The sequence below is a fragment of the Nannospalax galili genome, unplaced genomic scaffold (genome assembly GCF_000622305.1).
Source record: "Nannospalax galili isolate Female #2095 unplaced genomic scaffold, S.galili_v1.0 scaffold875, whole genome shotgun sequence".
NCBI lineage: Eukaryota > Metazoa > Chordata > Mammalia > Rodentia > Spalacidae > Nannospalax > Nannospalax galili.
The window spans coordinates 1,536,479-1,563,025 of NW_008337059.1; the positions used below are offsets into that span (position 1 = coordinate 1,536,479).

The 26,547-nt window shown below is 47.5% G+C and overlaps 1 protein-coding gene across 4 annotated transcripts; it reads left to right on the top strand.

The window, feature by feature from the left end:
• Positions 1–261: 261 nt before the first annotated feature.
• On the top strand, positions 262–26,512 carry Hps1 (HPS1 biogenesis of lysosomal organelles complex 3 subunit 1). 4 transcript variants are annotated; one of them, XM_029563029.1, is made up of 20 exons: positions 262–341; positions 1,581–1,666; positions 1,989–2,102; positions 9,721–9,858; positions 10,067–10,209; positions 11,315–11,423; positions 13,367–13,527; positions 13,859–14,048; positions 14,549–14,647; positions 14,805–14,874; positions 16,796–16,845; positions 18,204–18,371; positions 18,467–18,646; positions 19,752–19,813; positions 20,193–20,327; positions 20,412–20,477; positions 21,465–21,609; positions 23,692–23,805; positions 25,321–25,403; positions 25,894–26,512. In XM_029563029.1, the coding sequence occupies exons 3-20, from the start codon at positions 1,989–1,991 to the stop codon at positions 26,054–26,056; spliced, it is 2,190 nt and encodes a 729-aa protein (XP_029418889.1). In that variant the 5' UTR covers positions 262–341; positions 1,581–1,666; the 3' UTR covers positions 26,057–26,512. The 4 variants fall into 4 exon arrangements, with proteins under 4 accessions (XP_029418889.1, XP_008830174.1, XP_029418891.1 ...); XM_008831952.3 differs by having other exon boundaries at positions 13,859–13,964; XM_029563030.1 differs by lacking the exons at positions 262–341; positions 1,581–1,666; positions 10,067–10,209.
• The last annotated feature ends 35 nt before the right edge of the window (positions 26,513–26,547 follow it).

Sequence of the window (26,547 nt, forward strand, 5' to 3'; positions counted from 1 at the left end):
AGGCAGGTCTGGGGGAGGGATGCCTGCTATGAGGCTCTGTGCTGTGGAAGGGAAGCTGGGAGAGGTGGCAGTGAAGGGCACAGCAGGTGCCTCAGTGCTGTGGGACCTCTACTTAGTGCTAGGGGAACATGGTACCACCCCGCGGCTCGCCGTGCCTGCGTGAGCGACAGGAGCGGAGGCCTGCAGGACAAAGATATTATTGCCCAGCAAGAGCAGTAGCAGGCGGGGGCGGGGCGCGAACCCACAGAGCAGGAGCGTGATCACGTGGTGAGGTCACGCGGGCACACCCGGAAGCGCGCCGCGGGCTGGCTGCACACTAGGTGGTGTGAACCATCGTTCCGGTACGTGGGTCTCGTGGGTGCCCCCCGCGCAGCCCTTCCGGGCTTGGCGAGGCCGTGGGGTTTCCGGGAGCGGGCCCCAGACTCGGGCCCCACACACCAGGCCTCTCCTGGGCCACCGGAAGATGGGGAGGATGTGAGGATTTGGGGGTGACCCTGCTGGAGGGCCTGGACGTTGGCTCCTCGGGGACGCAGTGCTGACTGGTGTGAGATGGGATTAGTATCCCTGCAGGAGTACTGCGGGCTCTGAGTCCCACTCCTCACTCGGCACCCCCTCCCTACTACCCACTACCGAGCTCCCGGAGTCGGGAGTGGGCCACCAGGGCACTTTGTGGGGAGGAGTTTAGAGCTTTGGTCAGGGTGGTAAACACTGGAGGTTTCCCAGGTTGGCGCATACTTAGAAGTTCTCTCTTCAGAGCAGGATAGCAGAAGGAAGTCAGAAAACAAAGAGGAAGCAGCAAAACCTAATGCCTACTGAGAAGCATGCCCATGTTTCCAGGAAGGTGACATCAAGACCAAACTTCGGGGTGTCGCAGCCAGGCTCAGAGTTCTTTTGCAAAAGATACTGAACCCCTAGCTGCCCTTCCTTTTGGGCTTTAGATTGTACCTGCCTCATACTAGGAATGATTCTGGAGCCAGTTTATCTGCCCTGTTATTTGAAGCAGGGAAGCTGGGGAATGACACCTGCCCGCCATTCATATGGAAAGCGGAGCTTGAGTTTAAGCCTGGCGGGTCCTGGTGACTCTCCCTGTAACCCAGTAAGAAGGTACCTCGGGGATTTGTTCATCATTTCCCTGTGGGAGTTTGAGACTCACAGTTGTAGACCTCGGAAAGCCAAAACTTAAAACCTAACCCAAATACCTTTTTTGTTAGTTTATGACTATTCATGACACCTATCCAGGACACCTGTTCTCATCAGGACTGCTTCCTGCCAGCCTGGGATATGCAGTGTGGTCCCCCACCAGGTGCTCACAGCAAGCTCCCCAGGGCTGCTCAGGGTTGGTCTGCTGATCACACCTTGTCTCTGAGTGAGCCAGTCTAAAATGAGTTCTCCTAGAGCAGAGGTGGGAACTAATGTGTGTGGGCACTTACTCTAACGAAGGACTCTGCTTACTGGGTTCATGGCCTCTATATGGAAGGTACCTGTGAGTCCTCAGCTTCTCCCCAACTTGCCCACTCTCAGGAAGAGAGGGCAGTGGAGACCAGAGCCTCTGCATGCCTTCATGCTCTCTCTGCCTTAAGATCTGCAGGACCCAGGATGTTGTGCTGTTGTCTGAACTGGTCACAGTGTTTGGCTCCTTGGAAGTTCTGCTGTGCACTTTGCCCAGGTAGATGATGTTCCCTTCCTGGGGTTGATGGGGAGGTGGGCACCACCCACTCTGGGGCTGTGGGAAGCAAGCAGAATGAGGAGAACAGTAGACTGAACCACACTGGACTTTGTATGCCTCCTCCTTAACCACGCCCCCCTTCTCCAGCCCTACATCCTCATGTCACTGAACTTGCATGAGGATGCCACGAGATAAGACTGGGAAGGCGCCCAGGGTGCCCGAAGGCAGCAAAGGGCTCAATGAATGTCTGCTGGGGTGAGGAACTTCTCATTACTCAGGCTGAACTCACCATGTGACCCTCACCCTTGCCTTTCCCTGGAAGATGAAGTGCGTCTTAGTGACCACTGAGGGTGCAGAAGTCCTCTTCTACTGGACGGATGAGGACTTTGAAAAGAATCTCCGGCTGAAGTTTGGGTCAGAGAATGAGGAAGAGGAGGTGAGTGCCTGCCGAGTAGTGATCTCAGGAAGGATTGGTAGAGGGAGCAACACAAGGCTACCCCAAGACAAGGAGGAGAGCCTCCAAGGGCCCAGCAGGTGTGTGTCAGGGCTCAGCAGGGGCACATACATGCCTTTCCAGGAGCGCTCACACCTAGATGCAGGGCAATCCTTTTGATGTGCTAAGTACAGTGGTTTCACATTCCACCAGAGCTGTCTGGGCCCATGAACAAAAAAGGAAGTAAAATTTTAGCCTTACAACAGAGAAACTTGATGTCAAGTTCTCTACCCAGAAAGCTTACCAGAAGCTTAATGCATTTATTTTTAGCAGCTGTATTGATAGTGTACAATTTTATATGTGTTTACCTGTGATTCAGTCACAATCAATAAAATATCTGCCACCCCAAAAGTTGTATTCCCTCTTGCTCCCTAGGCTCAAAGCGAATCACTGAGCTGTTTTCTGGCATGATGAGTTTGTATTTTGCAGACTTATCTAAAGGAATCGTACAGAATGTCTGTGGGTTTCATTCTGTGATGTGTTTGGTTTAGGCCTGTCCTTTTTCAGTCAGCATGATTCTTTCTCACTTCAGCCATTTTTTCAGTACATACCAGCCGTTCATTCCTTTCCATTTCTGAGTAGTAATCTACCGTATCTGGATGCCACAATAAGTTTATTGGACATTTGTTGGACATTTGACTTGTTTCCAGGTTTTGGGTGCCACAAATACAGCACCTGGGATGTGTATCTTGTATGAGCTTCTGCTGTGGAATGTGTATCTTTGCATGGGCTTATGTTCCTGTTCCTCATGGGTAAATACCTGAAAGAGTGGCTACATCAAGTAGGGGTGTGCTTAAGATCTGAAGGCACCACCAAGCTTTCCAACAGGTCTCCAGATCCTCACTGATGCTTGCTGTTCATTCTTTTTAATTTTAGAGTCTAATCGATGTCGACTAGAATTTCGTGTGTTATTTTTCATCTCTTGGTGACTAATGACTTTGAGTGTCTCTTCCTGTACTTTGCCATGTTTCATTTTATTGTTTTTAGGATTGTTCTTACTGAATTTTCAGTGTTTCTTATATAGTTAGTATATAAGTCTTTTGTTAGGTATATGTTTTGCAAATATTTCCTTCCAGTCTGTGGACACTCTTAAGAGTGTCTTTTAAAACACAGTTTTAAATTCTGATAGCTCCGATTTTTCATTTTTGCTTTTACAGATCATGCTTTTGGTGACATCGAAGAAATCTTTGACTAAACTAAAATTGCAAAGAATTTTCCCCATATCTTCCTCTGGAATTTGTATCACTTGGGTTTTGTCTTGGTTTTGGAGTTCTGTTGTTGTTAATGTTTACTGTAATTGCATTTTTATTTGTGTGTGCATGTGTGTATGCCATGGCACCTTGTAGAAGTCAGTCCCCTCTTTTCTCCATGTGTGTTTTAGGGATCAAATCCACATCATCAGGCTTGATAGCAAGTACCTTTACCTACTGAATTATCTCTCCAGCCTCGTTTTTCAGACAGAATCTCACTATGTAGTCCAGGCTGTCCTCAGATTTGTAATCCTCCTGCTTCTGCCTCCCAAGGGCTGGGGTTGGAGGCACACCCCTGAGCCAGGCTTAGTTTTGAATTTCATATAGGGCCTAATGATCCATTTGAGAGTCTGAATACAACGTAAAGTGTGGCTTGAAGCTCTTTTGCATATGCACATCTCATTTGTTACTTTACTATTACTCAGAAATAGTTGTCATTTCACCTGTGTACTTTCCATTCTAACTCCAGTTCCAAGGGATTTGACACCCTCATCTGATCTCTGCAAGCACTGCACAACATGGGTGCACTTACATATATGCAGGCAATATACTCATACACATAAAATAAAAAAATTAATAAGTAAAAAATTAAAAAAAAAAACATTCTTACATTTCCATGGCAGCACAGACTGACTGCTCCTCAGGACCAGCAATGGGCCTAATTCCTCCCTGAGCCTGCTCCCCTGCAGCTGGCTGCATCCCCATTGCACTCAGCACTCCTGGCAGTTGTTAAGAGAAAACAAGGTTTCAGAGAGCATAGACATTCAAGCAATTTTATTTAAGCTAAAATCAGGTCTATCTTTTTGGCTGTTTTATTTTTTAGAATTCAGTACATCTAATCCTTAAGAATTTATGTAATGAATATTTCAGTTCTTCCTCTTAGTTAAAACTGGTACAAAAACAAATTCCTGAGTTGTTTGTTAGTTTTGTTTTTATTATTTTTATTTTATGTGTATGAGTATATTACCTATATGTGTGTAAGTGCACCCCTGTTGTACAGTGCCCACAAGAGGGTGCTGGGAATTGAACCTGGGTCTTCTGCAAGAGCAGTCAGTGCTCTTAACTGCTGAGCCACCTCTCCAGCTCTCACTCCTGAGTTTTTAGTTTCTAGATAACTAGTATAAAGGAACAGAAGTTCTAAAGGTCTATTATTTTATTATGCCACACTTCTTTCTAATAATATAAATAACTGAGTTAATTGTAGGGAATTTGAAGATGAAGAGAAATAATAAATGGCTCATAATTCCACTATCTGGAGCTATTAGCTCCTTAATCTACCTGCTTTAGGTCTTTGTCTTTTATATGGCAGGGATCATATCACATTTATAGTTTTATTGCTTGAGTTTTTTTCATTTTCCATTATATCAGAATTATTTTCCATTTTGTTAAATGGACCCCAAAGCATAATTCTTAATTATACCATTATATTCAAGTATATGAATAAATGTATCTTCATTTAACCATTTCCCCAATGTATATAATAACATATATATTGCAATACATATATTGCTTCTAGTTAGCTATCACTGCTGGTATGGGGAACATTGTGCTTGAATTTTATCCCTTTCCAATTATTTGATATTATGATTATTCCTAAAAAGTAGAAATGAGTTAAAAGTCATTCAAACATATTGTAGCACTTTATAATTTTGCTGCATAATGTATAAGAATGGTCTTTCACACTCTGCATACACTGAAAATTGTTCGTCTCCTCCCACCACAAAAGTCTCGGTATACCTGTGTAGAGAAAGCTACTGCTTTTAAAGTGTTGCTGCAGTCAATGTAGATTTTTTAATGACTTTTCAATTAATATCATTTGTAACTGTTAAAGAAAATCATAGCCCATGAATAATTCCACAAGCATTTGCCTATGTGAAGGCATAGTCATTGAACAAATTCTGAGCCTGTGTGCTGGCCTCTGGGGGTACAGCAGCAAGTCTAACAATGTGGTCTGTGCTCTGGGGGAATGCAGGATCCAGAGAGGGACAATGTATAGTGAACTGGATGGTGAGTAAACACCATGAGTTCAGGCTGAGTTCCACCAGCAGAAGGCACTGAACAGGCTATGGGATGGGCATGACTGGGGTGGGTAGCCGGAGGATGCCAGGCAAGAGGCTGACAGACTATAGGGATGACCGAAGCCTGGCTTCCTGAGCATCGGAAGGATCCCATGTTGCCCTGCTCTGTGCCATTCATAGCTGCCGCTCACTTTCAAGGCAAGTGCTTACTTGGCTCTCTGCATCTCATCAGCTCCTGGTGAAGAGCTGGCTTCCCCAAGCCCCATTTGAGTTTCCTGAAATCAACCTGGCAAAGTCATCTGTTTCCTCCCTTCCTTTCACTCCAGCATTGAAAATGGAGTTTGTTGGAGTTTTTGCACAGCTTTCTCCAGTACCTCCTCACAAAGTCTTAACATATTCGCCACTTCCCTTTAGTTTTTGTCTGATTGTTTGGTTTCTTTTGGGGGTGGAGGAAGGGCAGTGGGAATAGATTGGCATACTTCCTAGAGAACAGAAATATAGAAACAAAAAGGGAGAAAATCACTCATAATTCCTCTATCCAAAAGTGACACCTTAAGTAGTATTGGCCTTCTTAGTACTTTTCAATACATTATTTTTTTTTCATGCATTTTTAAATATAGAGCACTCCTCCTTAGAGCACTGCCTGCTCTTGCAGAGGACCTGGATTCGATTCCCAGCACCCACATGGCAGCTGCATACCATCCTTAACTCTAGTTCCAGGGGAATCCGAAGCCCCCTTCTGACTTCCGTGGCATTGCATGACACAGGTGCACTCACATACATGCAGGTCATACACTCATACACATAAAATAAAATAATTTTAAAAACCCACAAACACAAAGCCCCCTCATGCAACAGAGGGCTAGGAACACAAAAGGTCACAAATGGCCAAAACTCAGAGAATAAGAGTCTACAGAATGTGGGTCCTTGGACAGGACTCCTATATTAAAATCCACCCACCCAGGGCTCAGGGACCATTGCAGAAGAGAGCACGGAAAGATTCTAAGAGCCAGGGAGGAGGTGCAGGACCATGTGGAAACAATCCTACAGGCGCCTGGGACCCTTCTCATACAAACCTACAGCAATGGTGTCAGCATGCACAAGACCCATGCAAACAAGCAGACAAAAACCCAACACGGAACTGTGGAAATGAACAACAGGCCCCATTCTTAGTTGAAGAATTATTGGCAGCTGATTATTGCTGGGTGAGGAAGAGCTGGTCTTCTTAAAGGGAGGGACTCTAGATAGGCTGACTAAATCCCAGTGGATGAACTTGCACTGAGGGACATTATGGGATACTAACTTTACATAATAGGCCTTAACACAAATGACAGAATATATAAACTCCAGTGGCAGGGGGCAGGGAGGGTGCCAAAGGGGGTAGTATAAAGATAAATTTATGTATGAAATACACAAAACTTCAATAAAAAAATTGTGAAAAGAAACTACCATCCATTCACCAATTAATCATTTTTTCTCTTCTTAGTTACAGATGTCCCCCTCCTTCCTTTCAGGTGGCTGTACTGTACTTTAGAATGCAGATTGTGTTATCTCCTGATCCTGTTTAAAATTTTTAAACTACATTTATTTATTTATTATTTATTTATTCACTTATTTATTTATTAAACACACAGAGGAATTTTTCGTGTCATTGAAACAGTAATCTTGAGGCAGCTGTATGGCTTTTTCTTCTATCACCTGCATCAGGGCTTCTTAAACTTTTCCCATTGTAACCTCTTTTGACCTGAAAATTTTTAAGTGACTCAAGGTAAATAGATCTATAAAATAGATACAGGAATCAGACACTTTTGAAAATAAGCCATAAAGAATTTTTTTCAAACAATATTTGGTATATACATAATTTTATCATAATTAAAGAGGGAAGAAACTCCATATTAATGATACGGATGTACTTATTTCATAAAAAGAGTTAAGTCTGTGCTGGATGTGGTGGTACATGGTTTTAATCCCAGCACTCAGTGGCAGAGGCAGGTGGATCTCTGTGAGTTCAAGGACAGCCTGGTCTACATAGTGAGTCCCAGGTTAGCTGGGGCTACAGGGAGATCAAATCTCAAAAAATAAGAATAAAAAGACCAAAAGAAGAATTACATCTGAGTCAAGAGAGATGGCACAGCAGTTTAGAATGTGTACAGCTTTTTCAGAGGACGTGAGTTTGGTTCCCAGCACCCACATCAGGCAGCTTATAACCACCTATAACTCTAGCTCCAGGGAATCCAGCACCCTCTTCTGGCCTCTAAAGGTACCCACACATATGTGCACACACACACACACACTTTAAAATATTTTTTTAATGTTTTATTATTTTTAATTTATGTTTATGCATGTATTGCCTGCATGTAGTAAGTACACCCATGTTGTGCAATGCCCGCAGAAGACAAAAGAGGCTGTCGGATCCCCTGGAACTGGAGTTACAGACAGTTGTTAGCTCCATGTGGGTGCTGTTTGAACCCGGGTCTTCTGCAAGAACAACCGGTGTTCTTAACCACTGAGCAATCTCTCTAGCCCCTAAAATATTTTTTAAATAATTGAATCTAGCAGACTGTTTGATACAGCAGGACATAGAACATCTTTAGTATTTCCCAGAGTTGATATTTTGATTTTATGATTGCTAATGACCATCATGTTACCTAAATGATAGCACCAAATGGAAGAAATGTGTTTACTCACATTTCACAAAGTTTTGACAATTCTGTCCTAATCCCAAGCCAAAATTCACTTCATGATTTTTTTATGAAATTAAAATCATCACTCAAGCTTATCTATTTTTAAAATCAAACATTGTAACACAAATCTGTCCACGATATACTAATTTGATATTTACATGTAGAGGAAAGTCAGTAAGAAAATATTAAAAATCTTTGTTTTCCATAATTAAACCATTATATTTCTATAAGAACAGAAAACTGGTATATACAGTTTAAAAAGCACTGGCATTCATAACATGCAGTAGTCTCAAATCTGAACTGAGGTTTCAGGCAGCATTCATTGGTGTTATGATGCAGTGTGTAGCATTAGACAGGCAGAGAATGCAGTCTGTAGTTCAGAACCAAGGCTTTTGTCAGTTCATTGTACAATTAACTTGGACTTTATTTTGGTCGTGTGTATTCAGAAACTTTTTACTGTTGCCAAGTTTTTCCACATTCAGTTACTCAAGCCTATGTGGGGTTGTGACTCAGAGGGTTTTTAAAAAATATTTTATTTATTATTTTTATTTTATGTGTATGAGTGTATTGCCTGCATGTATGTACGTGCACCTGTGTCATGCTATGTCCATGGAAGTCAGAAGAGGGTGTCGGATCCCCTTGAACTGGAGTTACAGCCGGTTGTTAGCTACCATGTGGGTGCTGGGAACCAAACCCCAGTCCTCTGTAAGAGCAGCCAGTGCTCTTAGCCATTCTTCAGCTTCATGATGGAAAGTTTAAGTAACTATGATTTATATGTATTGTTATTTATTTAAATATTTCCCTAGTGTTGGACTTTTATATTTTTCCAGTTGTTTGAAACTGTGCATTATGCTGTAGTGAACATGCCTGGGCACAAATCTTTGTTTTCCTAGGATAACTTCCCCCAAAGTAGTCCGTGCCATGCATGGACTTTGACGCATGTAAAAGACTTCCTTAGAATCCTTGATTCTCAATTAAATGCCCCAAGCATTCCATTGGAGAAAGGTGACCCAGTTCCTTCCAGGTTTGTCCAACCTCTTGATAGTGTGACAAGATGCCATCTACAAAGTCCATGCTTGAGACCATACAATCTACACATGCATGCAGACACACACACATACACACACACACACACTAACACCCCCCCCCCATGTTTTAAGTAAGTTTATGATTTTGTGTTGGGCTGCATTCATAGCTGTCCTTGGCTGCATGAGGCCCTTGGGCTACAGGTTGGACACCTGCTGGAATGTTTCCTTCTGGAATTGGATCCTGATCTGCACAGTTACCAGACTGACCCTACTTTCCTAGCTACTACACAAAAGTGTGGGGCAGTCTCTTTTCAAACATCTCTCTCAGGACAATAGCGCTCTCTCGGGCAGTTCTAACACTGTTGAAACTCTTGATGTAAGTTCTGGGCCTTGTTTGTTCCTTTGTTGCCAGTATCTGGCCCATTCTCAGACGTTTCCATCCTTCAGCCTATAGTCCACATGCATCCCAGGACAGCTGTGAACGTAGCCCAACATATTTGTAAATGACCTATCTCATCTCAGTATCAAAATTTTAGAGATCCCTACACACTAGGCAGTGCTATTTTCTCTCTCACTTGCAGCTCCCTGTACTGGAGGACCAGCTCAGCACCCTCCTGGCCCCCATCATCATTTCCTCCATGACAATGCTAGAGAAGCTCTCAGACACATACACCTGCTTCTCAACAGAAAATGGCAACCACCTGTATGTCCTGCATCTGGTGAGTGTGTGGCCCAGCAGCCCTCGGTGCACCCTCAGTCCACTTCCTTGGGAGTTCAGATGCTACTCCCTTTATCTTAGCCTGTAGACCTCTTTGGAAGGCAGAAACGGAAGCTCCTGAGATTTAAGCCTCACCTTGTTTGTCCACTGAGACCTGGCAGGCAAAGAGAGTCCCCTAGGGCTAGCTGATATTGTGACTGTGCCTACAGTTTGGAGAATGTCTGTTCATCGCCATCAATGGAGACCACAGTGAGAGCGAGGGGGACCTCCGGCGGAAGCTGTGTGTGCTCAAGTACTTATTCGAGGTGCACTTTGGGCTGGTGACTATGGACAGCCAGCTCATCCGAAAGGAGTGAGTCATTGCAGCTGGGCCTGTAGTGTCCTCTGCTGGGTCCCTGGATCAAAGAAGCAGAGCTCAGAGAAGCCTTGGAGACCATCTGGTCTGACCTCATACAGATGGAGAAACTGGGCAGAGAACTTGAATAACTAAATTGGCAGCATCCAGCGTCAGACTCTGAGCTCAGTTCTCCCAGTTCTGTGCCCAGAGTGCTCCCAACATTAGTGATTTGTCATTACCAGGGGGCCTTAGGTTGTCCCTTCTGGCTTCTCAGAGATGCTTTAACCCTTCCATAGAAATGCACAGTCCCCCAGCCTAGTGACATCTTGAGCCCACACTAGGGACCGCGGTGACTGAAAACGGTGGCTTCTCATGTACATGGAGCAGGGAAGGGCCCTGGAGAAAGGGTTCATTGAGCCTTAGATCTGGAAGAGTAAGATTCGAGGTGGGATTGCCTGATTCTCCAATATGGGTGGGCATGTCTCAGAGTTTGAAACCCTGGGTCTTTTGAGTTTTGAAGGGATGTGAGCATATGCAGAAGCACATCTTGATTCTCCAGCATCATTTCATGGTGTTTTAGCCTGGATGGCTGTAGTGTCAGTGGCACTGGCTGCACTGTGGGGGCCTGGGGCACAGCCATAGCAGCAGTGCTGGGCTGCTCAGCTTCTGAGAGGACTGTACCCCTCGGTTTAGCCCTGAAAATAGGCCAGGTTGTCTCTTTGCAGAGACCTGTGGGGATGTGAGGGGCATAGGCAATTCAGGCACCTTCTTGGCTTTTTCTAACTGGCTTTTTTTTTTTCTTTGCAGTGTTGGGGATCAAACTTGCAGACTTACCCATGTTAGACAAGGGCCTAACCACTGAGTCACACCCCAGCCTCCAGCCAGCTTTATATGTCCATGTGTAAAAAAGCCCCAGTAATGAAATCATTTGCTCTAGGGCCTGACTCCTGGTTCATGCTATGCCACTCAGCACAACCCAAAACATGGCCTCACTGCCTCTCTACATACTTCAGGCCTAACCACTTAGGTGTCTAATACTAACCTGGGACAGGGTCCTTGGGTTGGGGCTAGAGATGACCAGCTTTCTCACTATCCCCTGCTCTGCCTGGCTCTTTCCTAGGCTGAGACCCTCTGACCTGGAGCAGCGTGCTCGGGTATGGAAGCACTTTCAGAGCCTACTGGGGACCTACAGCCGCCTGCGGGAACAGGAGCAGAGCTTTGCTGTGGAGGTGACTGGGGGTGCGGGAATATCAGGCCTCAAAGATGGCAAGTCACTGAGGTGTAGGGGCTCCAGAATTTTCATCTCTAACAATTGCTCAGGTGATGCTGTGTGGGGTAATCTTTCTCTGAAAACCATTGAGTTAGTGTGTGTGTGTGTGTGTGTGTGTGTGTGTGTGTGTGTGTGTGAAATGAGCTCATAGTTAGACAGTCAGATACAAAAGAAAATAAGACACCATGAGTGGAAGTTGGGACATCAGGGAATCAATTATCAACAGGTTTCAATATGAAGGAGTTGGAATTACTAGGTCCAAAAATATCAAATAAAAATATTTAAAGACATAAAAATTAGTGCCAGAACGGACTTGAGAGATGGCTCAGTGGTTAAGAGCAGTGGTTGCTTTTGCAGAGGACCCAAGTTCGGTTCCCAGCACCCACATGGCGGCTGACAACCATCTGCAACACCAGTTCCAGGGAATCTAATGCCCTCTTCTAGCCTCTGTAGGCACTGCATGTACATGGTGCACATACTACATTCAGGCAAAACACTCAAACACATAAAATAAAATTTTAAAAAATCTTTTAAAAAATGCCGCAAAAACAAATGATAGACTCCAAAATGGCCAGGAAGATTTTTCCAAAGAGCCCGTCCAGATAGTTAAGGATGAAAGTGTGATTGGTAAAATGAAAAGTCGCAAGTAAGACATAATAAAAGAAAGTTAGTGAACTGGAAAATGGATCTGAAGGCACTGGCTCTCACATCTCACTCATTCAGCCTGCCAAGAATGTACCTACTGAGCCAGCAGATGGTCAGACCTTGATGTATAAAGACACAGCTCCTGCCCTTAGAAGGAAATCACCTGAACATGCAAACTAAAAGTACAATAAAATAAAACAGCTTGGGTACCATGTTGGGTTCCCTATAAAAATCCATGGTAACACAAAGGATAGATTGGTTGGCTTAGCTGCTGTGGGAAATGTCTTAATGCAGTTAAGATGAAATCTAGATTCCCTGGCCACATCCACAAACCCCCAGAGGCTCTGTCCCTGTCTTGCCCACCTTCCTCAAAAGCCTCTCTCACTCACTATGCACTGGTGACATGGGCTTCCATCAGTCTTGAGAATCCTCTTCCTCTAGCTCTGTACAGTATGCTAGTGACTTTCGAGCATTTGAGATGTAATTAGTCCATACTGAGCCCTGTCAAATGTGTAATATACACCAAACTTTGATAATACAAAAATCTAATGAATGCTTTTACATTGTATATTAACATTTTACAAGAAAATTTATATTATTTTTTTTTACATTTATTTTCTATGTGCACGTGTGGGGGTGCATGCATGCTGTGATGTATAAGTGGAAGTCAGAGGGCAGCTTGCAGGATTTGATTCTCTTTCCTGGGGATCAAACTTGGGTCATTAGGCTTGACTGTAGACACCTTTAACCACTGAGCCATCTCACCAGCCCTCAGAGCATTTTGAATTATTCGTAGGACTTGCCTTCTACTTCATTTGACGGTACTTCTCCAAACTGTCTGTGGATCACAGGGCCTTTGCACTCACTCTTCCCTTGGCTCACCTGTGTTCCTCCCCTGCTTTCTCTGGAAGACTTGCTGGTCCCTTAGGTTGCCTCCTCAGGAACATTTCTTCAAACAGCCTACTCTATTAGGTCTCTGCTGTTTCTCTCTAGTTCAGTGTCATGTGTTTCCTACTTGGCACATATTGCATTTGATTTTCCTTGTCTCCTTTTGTGTTGTCTGCCTCATCCACTAGAGTTTGGTAACTGGACTGGGAGCCCCAGGCAGGATTGGCTTGCTCCTTTAGTCTCCCTACTTCCCATACCTGGCATCTAGTATCAGCTCCCTATGGGCTGAGAGCATGTGCCCTCCAGTGCAGGCTGGAGCAGGGAGGGTGGAGACTGACATGCTTTCCTCCCCTGCCCATTCCTGGCCAGGCGGTAGAGCGGTTGATTCACCCCCAGCTCTGTGAGCTAAGCATCGAGGCACTGGAGCGGCACGTGGTACAGGCTGTCAACTCTAGCCCGGAGCGGGGTGGTGAAGAGGCCCTGCACGCCTTCCTGCTCGTGCACTGCAAACTGCTGGCTTTCTATTCCAGGTAAGTCTGAGAGCCTGTCCTGTGATAAACTGCCAGCTAGAGCCCTTCCAGAACCATCTCTGCCATGAAACTCTCCCTGACTCAGGTCTCATCTCTCAGTCCATTCCATTCTCTGGTGTTATTTCTAACCATGCACTTCAAATCTTCACTAGAGTAACAGAAACTCCTTTTATGTTATTACTGGTCCCTGGGACCTTCCCATTCGCAAATTTTGGTTTTCACACAACTTTCACTTTAAAAATTGGTAGGCTAATTTTCTTTATATCTTGCTCATCTCCAGGAAGATTTAAGTTGTAGGCTAAATAGGCTACCCCTGTCTCTGCACCCACAGTGCAGGCATCCTGCGCCCAGCTGATCTCCTGGCCCTCATCCTCCTGGTTCAGGACCTCCAGCCTACCCAAGGCACAGCAGAGGAGGAGGATGACGACAGCCCTCAGGTCTCTGGACAACACAGCCAGCAGGGGGGTGACCTAGGAAACTGGCCTGGAGGCAATGGGCATCTGGATGTACAGTTTCACGTGGTATTTGTCCTGCTGCTTTCAGATGGAAGGAGAATTCTAGAATGGACATGGTCTAGAGGGTTATGCAGATGTGGGGAGTTTGTCCTGGTTTCGAACTTAAACTGTCCTCTCAGCTGTGTGAGCTGAGCAGACAAGTGCTTGCTGGCTGAGAGCCCAAGTCCCTAATCTGCAGTAGGGGATATGGTGTGCCACTTTTGTGGAGATCTGAGAGCTAAAGGTAATAGGTCTCAGGGAGCCCAGCAGTACCTGGGCAGTTGAGTATTATCCTTAACATGGATGTTGTCATGTCATCAGTGGTACCGGCTAGTGCTGGTTTGGATACCAAAGTGTTAGAATTTCTAGAACTGAAGCACCTTGGAAACTCTGAGGGCCATATACCCAGGGCAGCTCATAGAACAAAGTAGAAAGTGGAGGTTGTCTATGAAGAGCTGGGAGGAAGACAGGTATGGGAAGAGCCAGGTCAGCCATCCCTAACCAGCATCTCCTTGGCCCTCTTGCAGCCGTTCCCTCAGAGGAGACCCCGAAGCAGCCAGAACATCCCTGTACAGCAGGCTGGGAGGCAGTGCACCTCAGGCCCCACCAAGAGTTCTGAGGAAACGGTGTGTGCTGGACCTTGTGAGGAAAGAGGGCAGCCCTGTCTTGTTTTGGCCTAGGCCAAGCCTTTCCCATGTTTCCCAGAAGAACGGGCCCAGCTGGAGCAGCTGGGAGAGGCTACCTCCCTTTTGACCCTTATCCAAGCTGCTTCTTCCTCCCCAGGACACAGACAGCATCTCCCTCCCTGAGGAGTACTTCACCCCTGCTCCTTCCCCAGGCGAGCAGAGCTCAGGTGAGGCCTGTGGAACGGGAGCGTGGCAGCCTGGGGAGATGCCAGTCTGCCGCCAGGGAATGTGTATCAGGGTCAGTGGATCCTCATTCCTTGTGAGGGTCTGAGCACAAGCACTCGGACTCCTAGAGTTCAGCTCTGTCAGTGACCCTTTCTCTCTCTTCCCTGCCAGGCCCAGCTTGAATCCAAGCACTGCCAAGATAACTCAATGACCCTGAACTTTGCACAGGGTCAGGAATTTCTCACTTAGAAATGCATGCATGTGTTCTCTCCACCTCATCTTTTCTCTTTGTAATTAATAATTAAGTTATTAAGTAAAATGAAGTAATGGCCACTTGATTTCAAGTACATTTTAAAGTGTGAATATTCTGTTTTGGTAGTTGATACTTTACCTGTTTTTCCAAGATATATGGTGAGCAATAAAAATGGACTGTTAATACTTAAATTGTTATTTGAATACACAGTATTGCTCAGAGAAGTAGACAAACCAAAAAAGAGGCTGTAAGCTTTGCACTTACCTCTGAAGAGCTTAGGATAAAAGGAAGGACCCTGTGGCTCACCCATATAATAGAAGAGAGAAGCCTGGCTTTGCAGAAGGGATACGTTGGGGACTCTTTGGAAAGGAATTTACCAGGTGGCTTCCCTAGACTAGCAGCCTTTAGCCATGGCTGCACACAGCATCCCCAGCCAGGTCAACCCACCCAGCTTGAACAGTCCTCAGCTCTAGGGCCTAGAAGAGCCCAATGTGTGGGTCCTGCAGGTATGCACAGAGCTGGAGCAGTGTTTCTCACCCTGCCAGCAGCTGGCTCTCCGGTGATCTCTACAAACCACCCCTGCGGAGATCCTGACTAAATGAGCCAGGCTGAGGCAGGACTGCAGGGCTTTTTACAGAGAACCCCAAGTAATTTTAACATGCAGCTAAAGTTGGATGCACTGAATTAGGTGTTTGTAGGAACTTTAGGTCTGTGTTGGGCTTCAGGGCTCCTGGGAGCCCCTGAGCTTGCAGACTAACTCATATGCCCAGGCCTTTTTCTGGGTGAGCGTTCATAGCCATCTTCAGGGTCTCTAAATTCCCATGACCCAAGGCAGGATTGAGCAGGCTTTGCATGGCCTCCCTGTGACAGACCTCCTTACAGTCCTTCCCCCATTCATCACTACCCTCCCCTGGCCCTGCTGTCTGGGTGGCTAGGTTTTTATGCCTCAGAGCTGTAAATAATGTTCCAGAATACCCAGAACTCACAGCTTACAGATGTCTTGCACTGTGGTCATCCATTTGTAAATCAGGTGTTTGAAACCTAGGAACACACTTCCCCCAGAGAAACATGCTTATAAATGAGGGTTATTTGCAGCAAAGTGCAGGAGAGAATAATATTACAAACATGTAATATTTCAAATAGGTAGTGGCTTCAGTAGGTTTGTGAGCTCTGCTAGGAAGAAAATCCAGCTCAATCCCCAGCACGTAGTAGGCGTCCAGTAAGCTTGGTGAGTGAATAACTGAGTGGGTAAATGCTGACTGTGAGGATTATGTGTAGGGGAACCTGAAAGAATACGGAGCATGGAAATAAGAAAGGGATTGTTGGGGGGCGCAGAGAGGGTCTGAAGAAAGTGCCTTCTCCCACAGCCAGGTGCCTGCCACCGGCCCAGTTCCCAGCACCTGGCTCTTCGGGAAGCCGTTGTCCCAGGTGGCTTCAGCCCTCAAACTGCAGAGTTCAGCTGGCACTGGCCAGCTCTGGGAGGATGGCTCTGCTGGGACTGTAGCTATAGGAAGAGCCTTTCCCTGCCCAGCACTTGAGGCTGAGCTGGGATTGAACTGTCAATGGTCCAGGCCCCCCTGAATTGTGGAGGGGGAGGTGGTTTCCATGCTAAGGGATCATTTACATTCTCATATCATTTACATAGTTCTCTTCTCCCCTGTGGGCTGCAGGTAGCACAGTCTGGCTGGATGGGGGCACCCCGCCCACTGATGTTCCCCAGGTGAGTCTCTGGGGTCTGCCTGAGCACTGCTGTGCTGCTCTGAGATGCAGAGGGCCAAGCCGTCCACTCTGGGTACCTCCTTGGTGACAGCCATGCTGCCCCCTTCAGGCTCTTCCGTGCAGCTCAGCCCAGAGGCAGGGCCAGGATAAGGGGGGAGAGTTACCCTGCCCCCATTTCTTGAAAATGAAAGTCCAACTTAAGTTTTAATATTTAAAAATAAATTTAAAGATTTCATTGGAGAAAATGAGAAATTAAAAAAGTTGAGCATGGAAAGGGGACTAAAAATCCCTCAACCCATCCTGGAAGTGGGAATGTATTTTTGGGTGTTTCCTCCTGTCTTTTATTAATTTGCAGACACACTGTGTATACATGTGTGTGTACTGTGTACATTTTTCTTTTTCACATTTGGATCCTGATGTGCTTCGTTACTCTTTTCGTTGTCATTGGGGTTTTTTTGTTGTTGTTGTTTTGTTTGTTTTTGGTTTGTTTGTTTTTTTTTGAGACAGGGCTCCCCTGTAGCCCAGCTGGCCTGGAACTTTCTATGTAGACCAGGCTGGCCTCAGTCTCACAGAGATCTGCCTGCCTCTGCCTCCTGAGTACTTGGATTAAAGGTACACACACCACGCCTGTCTTATTTTTGTTTTTACTGAAGCATTTTTCCATCTACCCAGTGCTCTTTAACATGGCTTGTGAGGGAGTGGGAGGGTCCATCCCATGCGTATGTTATTGTTTATGTAGTAAACCCAGAACAAGCTTCACATCCCTTCCAGTCTTTTAGTGTTGTATATAACTAGAGTGACCTCCTTATATAGACTAGAAATTTTTGTGGCATCTATAATGCTTTTTTCAATTCTCTAATTTTTCCCACTAAAAGATTTCTTATTCTGAGGGCTCCCACCCCACCCCAGGCTAGAGTCTTGCTCATATAGTCACTTTATGCCTCAGTTTCCCTAATGTGGAGGGCTATCAGGATGTTCTGAGGGTGACTGAACTGTAAATTCCTTCCTCCAAGTGAAGGCAGAAAGGGGCCTCCCCACCCCTTATGTGTCCTGCCTCTTAATATGGTCCTTGAACACCCACCAGCCCACACCCACTCCCACTTCCCTGCATGAAATCCAGTCCTGGCTGGACAGAACTGCCCAGCAGAAGCTGGGTCACAGACAGCAGAGAACAGGAGCTGCTAGGGCAACTTTAGCAGCTCAGGAACCTCAAAACTGGGTTTTCTCAGAGCTAACCATTTTTGCTCCTCGTGGTTCATAGGTTGGACAGGGAATGGGTGAAGGGATCCTCATTGGAGACGAGGCCGGGCAGCTCCTCTCCCACTCCCCACCTCACTGGCAGCTCTTCTGCTTTCACAGATGGCTGAGGACACTCTCCAGGCACTGCCACCACATTCCCCAGCGCCTTCTGGCCCCAGAAGGATATTCCTAGATGCCAACGTAAAGGAAAGCTACTGCCCCTTGGTGCCCCACACCATGTACTGCCTGCCCCTGTGGCCAGGCATCAACATGGTACTCCTGACTAAGGTACAGAGCCCCTGGCTCACCCTGCCAGTGTTCAGGGCCTGCTTAGCTTCTCATTGGCTGTCCCAGTCCATCCTGGTATCTACTCTTCCTGGCAGAGCCCCAGCACTTCACTGGCCCTGGTCCTGTACCAACTGCTAGATGGCTTCTCCCAGCTGGAGAGGAAGCTGAAGGAGGGCCGGGAGGTGGGAAGTTCCTTACGATCCCAGCCTCTCATGGGAGACCTACGTCAGAAGATGGACAAATTTGTCAAGAATCGGGTTGGACAGGAGATTCAGGTAGGACCTGGAAGCCACGTTCACCCAGCCTTGGGGGAAAGAGGCAGAGCTGGTGACAGGGCCCGCTCATCCCCAGAACATGAGGGACTGACCGCTCTTATTCTGTCCCTGCTCACTTGTTTGTGACCCTTGTTTTCCTCATTATGAAATGATAACAAAAACCAAACATCTGTACCTGATGTTTCAGAACCTTTTTATAGGAGTTTGGCAGACCTCAAATTGCAATTCCCATGTTTTCATCATTGGAAATAGGGACTTGCTTGGATAGTCATGATGTAGTCAAGAATAGCCAGCACATAAGCAGTGAAGCCAGAACTTACCCACCACAGGGCACCCTCCCTGTAGGGGTGACCCGGTCACCTGGGCTCATGGGTGGCTCATGGAATAAAGAACTGGGTGGGGACTGTAACCAGTTACTGAGCGATGTGGGAGTATCAGTGACCAGGCCATCACAGGCACCCAGCAGGGTCCAGCTCAGAGTGAGGAGACTTGAGAGCAGGAGGGCTGTTTTAGCAGCTTGAGGCCTTTGGTGTAACTGGCTGTATCCAGGTCTGTTGGAGGAGCTGGGATTCATTAGGGCTAGGATCCGTGTTGGTCTGAAAGGGGGCAGGATTAGAGGATGCAGAGCAAGTCACTGAAGCCCTGGCTAGTCAACAGTCAACGCAGCATCCCACAGTGCCTTGGTCACTGTGGTAGCACACCTGTTAGAATGCTGAGTTCTCATGCTTTATCGAGAGCCACCCTGGATCCCCTATGAGGCTGTCCAATCTGTTCCCTGGCCACCTACAGCAGCCACTCATCCTCAAAGCCCCATCCATGTGCCCCCTTTGAGGGGCTCACCTAGTCCTCTGGTAGCATTATTATATGTATCTGTGCCTATTGAGGCCAGGAGTCCTGCACTTGGCCCACAGAAATGCATGCATGTGTGTGTATGTATGTATGTATATATATATATGCTAAGTGACTGCCAGGGAGTCCAGCTTGGACTGTATGAGGGCAGGTGTGTATAGAGTATGGTACCCCTCCAGGATATAGGATGGGGTCTCCCCTGGACCTCCTGTGGAACATGTTCTGGAAACTGACCTGTCAATTGTCTTCTTTACAGAGTACCTGGCTGGAGTTTAAGACCAAGGCCTTTTCTAGAAGTGAACCAGGATCATCCTGGGAGTGAGTGGTGGACTCTTGAGTGACAGGGGAGTTGTTCAGAGGGGCATTGTTCTGGGATCTTCTGAGGCTCAGGGGGGATGCAGGTGCTGGAAGGAGAGTCCCAGGTTGCCAGGGGCCAGGCCATGGGGAGGCCAGGCCATGAAGGCCCAATACCAGGCACCAAGGCCTGGGCCTAGCCTAGCTGCAGTACTGACCAGATACCACCTCAGGCAAATCACTTTCCCACAGATTAGCAAAATGATGTGATTCAAGATGTTGTGTGGCAAGGAACACGATGAAGGGAAAGCCAGGCAGCTAAGCCAGGCAGCTGCCTCTCAGCACAGTGAGGGTGTGTGGCCAGAGGCTCTGTCTATCTTTCCCACGGTGTCACTCTGTTCAGTCTGCTCCAGGCATGTGGAAGGCTGAAGCGGCAGCTCTGTGCCATCTACCGGCTCAGCTTCCTGGCCACTGCACCCAACAGGGGAGGTCCACACCTGCCCCAGCACCTGCAGGACCAAGCCCAGAAGCTCATGTGGTAAGTGTGACACACACACAGGAACAGGAGAGAGACAGGGCTCACTCACAGCAGCCTGTGCTTCTGGCTTCCCTTCCTCTTCAGGGAGAGACTGCTGGACTGGAAGGACTTCCTGTTGGTGAAGAGCCAAAGGAATGTCACCATGGTATCATATCCTATGCCTGGCCCACCTGACCCAACAAAGCCTGGAGTCTCCAGGGTTGCAGGCCCTGGGAGAGTTCAGACATATGTTTCACTGCCATGGTGTTTCGTTGTACCCATTCTGTAGGAATATCCCAGAGCTGAAATTTTAGGAATTCTTGCTGTCCCAAGTTCACCTGGAAGCCATTACGATCCTTTATGTCCATGTTTTTTCCATCTAGTAAAATGATAATCATGCTCCATGAGAGCGAGGACAGGATCCCTGTGACCTAGTTGCTTTGAAAGGGTTGTGCCATGCTCCTTAGATCATCACAGTGCCCAATGGCAGGTGAAGGCCTGCTATAAATGTGTGTCCCTGTTTCCAAGACATACACGAGCTCTGTTAATGGAAACTAGTCTACTACTGATTTTGGAGGGAAGTTGAAGCAGTTTTTCCTATATTCACAGCTCCTAAGTTTCAGGCCACAGTCTTCTGGGACTTTGATTTTAAGTAGGTGGGTGAGCAGGAAGCCAGAGGGCCTTTTTAACACCAGCCACTGCCCTTCTTTGGGAGTCTGTTCTCACAGAGGAGATCCTTCCAAGTTCTCAGGTGAGTGGTAGATATGAAGGCAATCACAGTGGGAGTGGGGCAGTCAGCCAGGCTCACTCGTCAGCTAAGCAAGTGACTGTTCACACACCAGCCTCACAATGTGTGTATCTTAAATTCATTTCCAAAGTGACCAGCTGTGAACATGCCATTTTCCTTCCTGTAGGGTTCAGAAGTGCCTATATTAAATGTGCAGGTGGCAAAGATCACAGAGCTTCTTAAGACTGTGGAGCTGGGAGGTGGAAAGATGTAGGGAAAATGGGGGTCCCTGGGGCTTAGCGAAAGGGCCTATGTGAGGGCCAGTGTCTGACACTCCCAGGCCTCAGCTCTGTAAAGCTGGGAACCCAGCACTAGGATAGAGGTGCCCCTACTGTCCCTGGCTCTGTAAGCCCCTTAACTCAGGCCCTCACCTACCTGGAGGACTTTCCAGGCCTGGTGCATTTCATCTACGTGGACCGCACAGCTGGCCAGATGGTGGCTCCTTCTCTTAGCAGCAATGAAAAGACTTCATCAGAGCTGGGCAAGGGGCCCCTAGCTACCTTCGTCAAAGCCAAGGTAACTGTTCCAGGTGCACTTCACTGCTTATCTGGGTGGGATACACTGAGGTCTGACCCTGACCCAGGACAAATAGGCCCCTCTGGGCTCTGAGGCTCTGATCACTTCCAACTTAATCCCTGCTTGTCCACTAGCATTATATGCCCAGTTACACCTGCCATAAGCTCCAAAGTCATAGTGGGTCATCCTGCAGACCCAGTGAGCCTCAGTGCACAGTGGCAACCCCTCTTAGTATATTTCATGTGCCTGACACCCACAAAGTGCTGGGAGCTGGGTCAGAGTAGGACATGGCCACCACCCAGCATAAGTGAATGCTCAGCAAGGATTTGCTAGCTGAACTGGAAAGAAGATCACAGTCAACCAATTTGGGCATCAGTATTTGATGTAATTTTTGTGATGCTGAGTCTAGAACCACAAGACCTCATGTGTACTGAATCTGCATTCTGCTGCTAAGCCACACCTCACCCCAGGCGAATTTAAAACTAGGAGATTACTAGTAAGGAAGCATCCTTTTTCATTCTTTCAATTTAACTGACTCTTCTTCATGATGAAGCACAGATTAGACATACGGACAGATAGATTGTAGGAAGGGGATACTTCTGCAGTTTCTTTAAAAAACCTTTTATTTCAATAAAGTTCATTATGGGTAAAATTATAGCTGGGTGATGAAGGCCTATGTTAGAAAGCCAGATCTGTTCTGGCTGTGTGGCCTTGGGTGTGGTTTACTTATATTTCAGTTTAGTTTATAAGGAGATGATGACATGATTTACCCCATAGGGTTAGTGTAAAGAATGCAGATCACTCAACACAGCCTGTAGTGCCAAACATAGGTGAACTCACAGAGCAGGGCCTGAGTGTAAACTCACTGCAGGGCACCGCCATCTCCCTCCCCAGTTCGCAGTGAGGCAGTCCGGGACTCTGGCCTGTTGCTTTTCCTCAGCTCGCTGCAGTGGCACACCCTCCACATGCGCAGAGTTGGGTGCCATTTTCCCACTTCACATTGTGTTGCGTGCATCTCCTCCTACCATTTAACTTCCCACGCCTGATCTTTAGCTGCTTCAGTGATGCTATGTCATACAAATGTAGCGTAATATACATAACTTTCCCTACTGTGTGAACTTTTAGACTTTGTCCAGGCTTTCACTATTATAAATGATTCTGCAGACACACCTTCCATGCATACATCAAAAGCTTCATCCCTGATTGTTTCCTCAATATGGATTCCCAGAAATGGAAGTACCAAGTCAAATGGGAGGAATCTTAAGGTTACTGATTTGTACTGTCAAGTTGTCTTCCTGAAAAGTATATATCACCGACCCCTGCATCTGCTTGCAGGTTTAATTAGATAGTGTGTTGTATGGTAGAGTGTGGAGTGAATCCTGCATCCTGTCTGGTGAGGCTTTTAGTAAAGTGGGCTTTTCCCAGCCCTGACATGAAGTAGGCAGGCCAAGCAGAAGCCACCTTCCCTCGAGCTGCTCTCAGACAACCTTGGTAACAGCTCCTTCTTTCGGCAGAACATCCCTATAGGGGACCTAAGACAGGAAGTCCCTCAGGGCCACTGTTTTCAGTCACCCTATAGTGAGCCCACATGTCTGGAACAGGTGATTCCTTGGCTTAGGGTTCACTGCATATTTAGCTATGCTTCCCAGCACCTCTAGCACAGAACCTGTGCCATTAGAACTTATGCCATTGCTTCCCAACCCTGTAGGCCTAGGCAGGCCTTCCCAACCCTGAGGCCCTTACGTGGCGGGGGGGGGGGTTGTTGTTCTTATGTTTATTCACAATCTTCTTGGCTATTTTCTGCCCTCAATGAGCATGAATCAGTAAACTCATGGGTCGTATGTATAATAAAGTTATGGGAAGCGTTTTCACACATTTTATCCTCACAGCATCTGGACTATAGCCTTCCCAGGCATCCATCCTGTGATGGTTTTTTTCCTGCTGCTGTGAGCCCAGGCAATGTCCCGACTGAGAAATCTTGGCCTCCTGAAACTCCTCAGCTCTGTACTTCTTTCTTTAGAGTTGGGGCCACCTGGCAGGCCACAGTCCCAAGGGTGGTGGTAAACATTCTCCCTTCCTCAGGTCTGGGATCTGATACGACTGGCACGCAGATACCTGCAGAAGGGATGCACCACAGTGCTATTCCAGGAGGGGGATTTCCGCTGCTCCTACTTCCTGTGGTTCGAGAATGACATGGTGGGTGTGCCAGGTCTCTGGGCAGGATGGTCCTGAGAGGTGACACTGCTCTAAATCCTTGGATACCTTTCTTCTGCGCTGTGCTCAATCTGTCTATCTCATCTCTTCCTGTCCCTGGTGTGGAACAACAGGTAAGCACAGCACTGGGACGTAGAACTGAGCTCACACTATCTAGGCAGTCCAGGTAGAAGTGAAACCAATGAGAGCAAACCAATCCCCTCTTTGAGAAGGAATGCTATACCCTGATGTTAGCTTTGGTTCATACAAAGAGGGGTGCACCATCACCTCTACTATTTGGGAAGATGAGCCTATGTTCAAAGCATTTAACCAGGCCTCCCAAGGGGAGTTGCCAGCAGGGCTCAGGTGCCCTCTGGCCTGGGCTGCAGTGCAGCAGGGTCACTGGAATCCACTGTCTGGGGAACCTCTCCCCACCCCCTCTCTTTTCCTCTCCTCTCATTTATCTTAATGTTTTCCCCTCACTTGTTGCTATAGTCTAAGGGTCATTTCCTCCATCCCCACAGCCTCTTGATTATTTGTCCTGCTCCTGTCCCCTGTCTAGCTCTTGACCTGCTCTCACCACTCCCAGAGGGTGACAATTCACCCTTTCCATAGTGCAGTGTGATTGTCAGGCCCTTCATGACTGTTCTCTCACACCCCTAGGAAGTGGTTGGAACAGGTTTTGTTGACCCCAATTTTGCAGATAGGGACACACTACTGCCTCAGAGACCCAAGTGATGGTTCCAGAACCCAAGCTTCACTGTCCTGGCCCTCATATTCCTGTCTTTGCTTTGTGCTCTCAAGTGCTAGAAAGTTCCTTTGATACCTAACCTGCTTCTGGGGACAAGGATTCTGGGGCTGGAATGGCTCCGTGGGACAGTGGAATGCATCACAGCTGTGGGTGGCAGTCTGAGGTTTGACTGCTGACTGCAGCCCTCAGCCCTCATAGGGGTACATGGTCCCTGAACACTTCTGAGCCATTTCCCCATGGGGTGAGCCTGTGGTACCACCCAAGCATCAGGTGAAAGCCTTTGTAGGAGAACCATGGTTGTGTACATACCCAACAGATCTTAGTTTCCTCTCCCACCTCGTCCTACCCTAGGAATTTCCATGTCTTTCAAAGCAGAGACCTTTGAAAGCAGTCCTTTTGGAATGCTTTACATCTCAGGACCCTACCTGACATTCCACCCTACACCCCCATCACCCTTGCTGAGTCTTCCCATGCTCCTCACTAACCCAGGTTCACTTGTTGATGGTAGTGTGAGCTGCAACCAGGTGCCACATTCATGGACATTCATGAGTCCATCAAATGTCCATCTAAACCTCATGGGCATTCTGTTTATAAGGTAATGGCTGTTTCTGTCTCCCACATGCGGGAAGAAGACAAAACAGAGGTACAGACATTGTCCTCAGCACTGAGCACACAGCAAGGCCATGCCAGGGCTGGTACATCTCCCTCAAGCCTGTCTTCACTCATACCCACTGTCTTCCTGTTGTAAGACCCTCCTCCTCCCACAGGGCTACAAACTGCAGATGATTGATGTGCCTGTCCTCTCAGATGACTCCATCCCCATTGGCGTGCTGGGAGGAGACTACTACAGGTGATGCTGGCTCGGCACTGGAGCCCTGTGTGCCCTGGATGTTGGTGATGAGAGCCAACATCCCTGTGGGTGGCAGCTCCTCCTAGAGTGAGCCACCTGATAGGAGTCCCCTGTGACTGACAGCCCCTCAAGGCCAGCCCAGCATCCCATAAGGAAGGAAGCACCCCAGAGCTTACCAGAGTCCCTACTCTCCTGATACTAGCACAGCCTTGGCAGCATGGGGGTCCTCAGTAATGGCTGCAAACTTCACTCACACACACGCATGCATGCACACCTCATAGCTACAATTAAGGAGTCCCAAGGGAGGACCATGGTCCTAGGTTGATCTTGGAGCTTAGGTCAGTAAAGAGCAGGAGGTGGCATTGCACACAGTCCTGATGGTACTGAGAAGACTATGGGATAGGCATCTGGAGGCCTGCATAACCAGAGAGGCCCTGGCCTTAGTGGAGGGCCATGGCCTTGGCCTGAATCCTGTTCTGTTTTCCCCCAGGAAGCTCCTACGCTACTACAGCAACAGCTGCCCTACAGAAGCCATCAGGTGCTACGAGCTGCTAACTTTGCACCTGTCTGTCATCCCCACTGACCTACTGGTACATCAAGCCAGTCAGCTGGCCCGGCGCCTGGGGGAGGCTTCACATGTGCCCCTGCCCTAGGTCAGAGTGTACTGTCCTCTGTGCCTGAGCTCCAGCCACCCTGATTGCAGATATTCCCCCACAGCTTGGCCTCATTGTATCCTTGGTATCTACCTGAAGGTGTGCAGACACCCCAGGGCAGCCCTGGGTGTCTCATACCCCACCTGGACCCCCTTCACACAGACTGATAAAGAAGCTCCCTTCCTAAAACCTCCCTGGAGGGAGGGGGACACCATAGCCTCTGTTGGTCTCCATAAATAAGAGTGCTGTAAGGTCAGAAATAGCAGGAGTTCATTTCACAGCTAGCTGCCTGTCTGGGTCACCAGGAGAATAGGAAGCAAGTCCCTAGTGCTCAGGCTGTCTGAAGTCACCCTTTCCTGCTGTTCTGGGCGGAGAGTAGTTGCTTCCTACCCCAGATAAAAGGTGCTCCACTGGGTAGTTGGAATTCCAGCTGTGCCCCCCCCCCAGCCTCCCCCAGCGGTTCTGGGTGAAAACAGTAACACCTACCTCTC